The 3,533-nt window shown below is 52.2% G+C and overlaps 1 protein-coding gene across 2 annotated transcripts; it reads left to right on the top strand.

Annotated features, from left to right (window-relative positions):
- Positions 1 to 386: 386 nt before the first annotated feature.
- On the top strand, positions 387 to 3,533 carry MIXL1 (Mix paired-like homeobox). 2 transcript variants are annotated; one of them, XM_019976057.2, is made up of 2 exons: positions 387 to 934; positions 2,039 to 3,533. In XM_019976057.2, exons 1-2 carry the CDS (start codon positions 527 to 529, stop codon positions 2,366 to 2,368), a joined length of 738 nt encoding a protein of 245 aa, XP_019831616.2. In that variant the 5' UTR covers positions 387 to 526; the 3' UTR covers positions 2,369 to 3,533. The 2 variants fall into 2 exon arrangements, with proteins under 2 accessions (XP_019831616.2, XP_019831617.2); XM_019976058.2 differs by having other exon boundaries at positions 2,063 to 3,533.

Raw genomic sequence — 3,533 nt, forward strand, 5'->3', positions numbered from 1 at the left:
CAACCTGGTACCGGGTCTAGCACATAGCAGGGGGTGTAAATAAATACCTTTGATGACTACAGACAGGGCAGCGGGCAAGGCTCTCTGCCTGGCCATGGGAGAGATAGGCGGCTGGCCCCTCGCTGCCCTGCGTGCGGGACCTGGCCCTAGAGGAGGGCGGTTCTGCCCCACTCCGCCCACGCACTCGGATCCCTAGGCACTGCCATCCCGGGCAGACCTGCTCTGGGGGATGTTGATTGTGGTGGCGGCGGTGGTGGGGCTGGCCCGGCAGATGGACGAGGGAGGGGGCGGAGGGGGCCCAGGCCCAAGTTCACGCCTCCCTCCCTCCATCCCACGGGCAGCGGAAGCGATTATTCCCCACCGGCGTCTGGCGGGGTGGGGGGCGGGCTCGCACCCCGAAGAGACACGGGCCTCCCCGCGTCCACCGCTTTGATCGCACCGCCACCCCGGGCCCCCGCCCTCGGCCCCGGGGCCAGTATAACTAAAGGCCGTGTCCCTCCCGGCGGTGCACTGGGGTCGGGCAGCGATGGCCGCAGCGGAGTCCAGCCAGCTCCAGTTCGAGGAGATCGCCGCGCCCCCAGCCTACCTGCCCGCTCACCCCGGCGGGGCGTTCCTGCCGCCCCCGAACCCCAACGCTGGCCTGCTCCTCGCGCGCCCCTCGGGCTCCGCTCCGGAGCTCGGCGCCCCAGTAGCCTTCGCCGGCTTTCTCGGGAGGGGTCCCGGGCCCGCCGCGCCGCCCCACGCCGGCCTGGGCCCGCCTGCGCCCCCTAAAGGCGCGGCCGTCTCGTCAGCATCGCAGCGCCGCAAGCGCACGTCGTTCAGACCCGAGCAACTGCAGCTGCTGGAGCTCGTCTTCCGCCGGACCATGTACCCCGACATCCACTTGCGTGAGCGCCTGGCCGCGCTCACCTTGCTCCCCGAGTCCAGGATCCAGGTGAGCGGCTCGCGGCGGGCTGGCGAGTTCGCCGGTGCCACCTACTTGACGTTGGGCAAGTTATTTCCTTTGAGCCTTAGTGTTCTAGGCTGTAAAATAAGTGTCTATTGGCTACGGTGATCGTGAGGCTTGAATGAAGTAATTCAGTCTCAGGCTCAATGACTTCTGCCTCTCATTGCTGAGTATAAGGGCTCCTTCCGGGAGGCTAGCTGGTCCCTTAAAATGGTCAAAAAATAAATCCTCAGCAGGAAGGTAATAGGGAGTATTTTCACACTTTTTTCCTTATCCAGGAAGGAGGGGCAGATGAGGTGCAGTTGGTGTTTCCCCCTGCTGGCTCACCAAGTTGCCCCCCCTGGGTCCCTAGGCCACTTCCTTGGCAGGTGTTGGATTTGTAATGTGGGTTGTAAAGGATATGTCTTGCGGGTAAAGCCTGAAGCATATGGAGTCTCTTGTCACGGTTTGAAAAGTTTAGTGCAAGGTGTGTTTATTGCCTAAAGTAATTTAGATCAGAATCCTGGAGCTTGGTGGTCATAAGAAGCCTACCTTTTTTGCCTGGTCTGTAGCACCATGGTCTGTACCTAAGAGCAATTCTAAGTAGGAGCCCTGATTTTCACACTGGGAAACAGTGGACTTGTTTTTCTGCCTCTCTGGTGGAATGCATCTGTCAGTTTCAACAGCAGGCACAGAAGCTTCCTAAGCAGGACGGGTCCTTTGGTATTTGTGGGGAAATAGGGAGCAAAAATTTTATTCACCTAAGTCAATGAAGTCCACTGAGAAAAATGCCTCCTTAAATAATTTGACAAGGGAGTATACTTTTGAAAATTGACTCTCCAGATTCTTTTAAGGCATAGTAGCATTTTTTCCCCCTAAAATTCTAAGTGCTGTTGTTGCTGTGGCATTTTTTCATTGCAGATGTCCCTATATAAAGAACTAGGTATTACTGCAGTTTTGCACCTGGGAATGATGAGGTCGAGAAAGCCGGGTGCTCTGATTTTGTGAAGTGTTGTGTGAAAACCATAAGGTTCCAGAGCAGGGAGCCAGGGCATGTTAACTGGAACTTACAGTGAACTATGAAGGTAAAAGCACGAGGACTCCAACCAGAAGCAGTTTCTTTCTTCCCTCTTGCAGGTGTGGTTCCAGAACAGGCGTGCCAAGTCACGTCGTCAGAGCGGGAAACCCTTTCAACCCTCAGCCAGGCCGGAGCTGTTCCTCCACCACTCTGCTTGTGAAACTGAAGCAAAATATCTGAAGGCCCAGCCGCCTCTGGAGGTAGATGTGAACTGCCTGCCCGATCCCAACAAGGTTGGAGGAGGCATCTCTGACTCTAGCTCCCAGAGTCAGAATTTTGAAACCTGTTCTCCTCTCTCTGAAGATATTGGTTCAAAGCTGGACTCATGGGAGGAACACATCTTTTCTGCCTTTGGTAACTCTTGAGTCTGGGAGGACTCAGGGTGAGCTCAGAGGAACCATGACTGACAGTCAGGGGGACGCACATCGGAATACCGTCCTTTCTGGCTTCCATGTTAAGGACTCATCCGTGTTAACCTTGATAATGGTCCTTGAGTCATCTCTCACCTGTTGCTCATGGCCTGTTCCTTCTTCACAGTACACACCACCTAGGAGTTCTGGCATTTATTTTTATCAACACATCTCCAAATATGCACATTCATTTTGGTCCCCTTATCTGTTCCTTCTTACCAGCCCTGTTGTAATTTTTTCAAATTAGTTTCTCAGAACTCATTATTTTCACAAGAACTCCTCAGTTTGACTCAATTTCCCCTTTGCTTGACAGCTGCTGTCTTCATATGGCTCCTCCAAAGGCTAATACCCTTAAACTTATGTTAACCCAGCTCCTTCAACCCTCCTCCTATCGTCAAGATTTACTGCTTTTAAAATCGGGCCTCACATCTTTACACACCTTCATAGTTCCAGTGATTCTGCATCCAGATTATTCAAGAGACCCCTGCCTCTATTTTCTCAACTTTTAAAAAACTACTCTCTAAAACCTGTAGTAACTTTCAGTTGCTGCCAAATTATAAAGACCTTTTGGTTACTCTTGCCTGGAAAATCCCATGGATGGAGGAGCCTGGTAGGCTGCAGTCCATGGGGTCGAGAAGAGTCGGACAAGACTGAGCGACTTCACTTTCACTTTTCACTTGCATGCATTGGAGAAGGAAATGGCAACCCACTCCAGTGTTCTTGCCTGGAGAATCCCAGGGACGGGGGAGCCTGATGGGCTGCCATCTATGGGGTTGCACAGAGTCGAACACAACTGAAGTGACTTAACCTTAGCCTAGCCTTTGGTTACTCTTCTAGGTAACGGACATTGGTAGCCTATAGGACAGTTATGCACATCTTTAATTTCACCCATCCACAATATATGTCTGTCTCAAAGCCATTTCTTTCAGTTTTGGAAGCAAATGCATAACCTCTCTCTTTCAAAACACTCTAGACCTCCCTCTTGCTGAAGGCTGTAACTTTCTCTAATCCTGATTTTGTACCTGTTACTTCAGTCACTGCAGCATCATTACCCTTAGCACTTGTTAACTGTACTTCTGTGCAACTTTAGTTTATTATTATTAAATGTTTCCCACAAATG

This window comes from Bos indicus, chromosome 16, assembly GCF_029378745.1.
Source record: "Bos indicus isolate NIAB-ARS_2022 breed Sahiwal x Tharparkar chromosome 16, NIAB-ARS_B.indTharparkar_mat_pri_1.0, whole genome shotgun sequence".
NCBI classification, from domain to species: Eukaryota; Metazoa; Chordata; class Mammalia; order Artiodactyla; family Bovidae; genus Bos; species Bos indicus.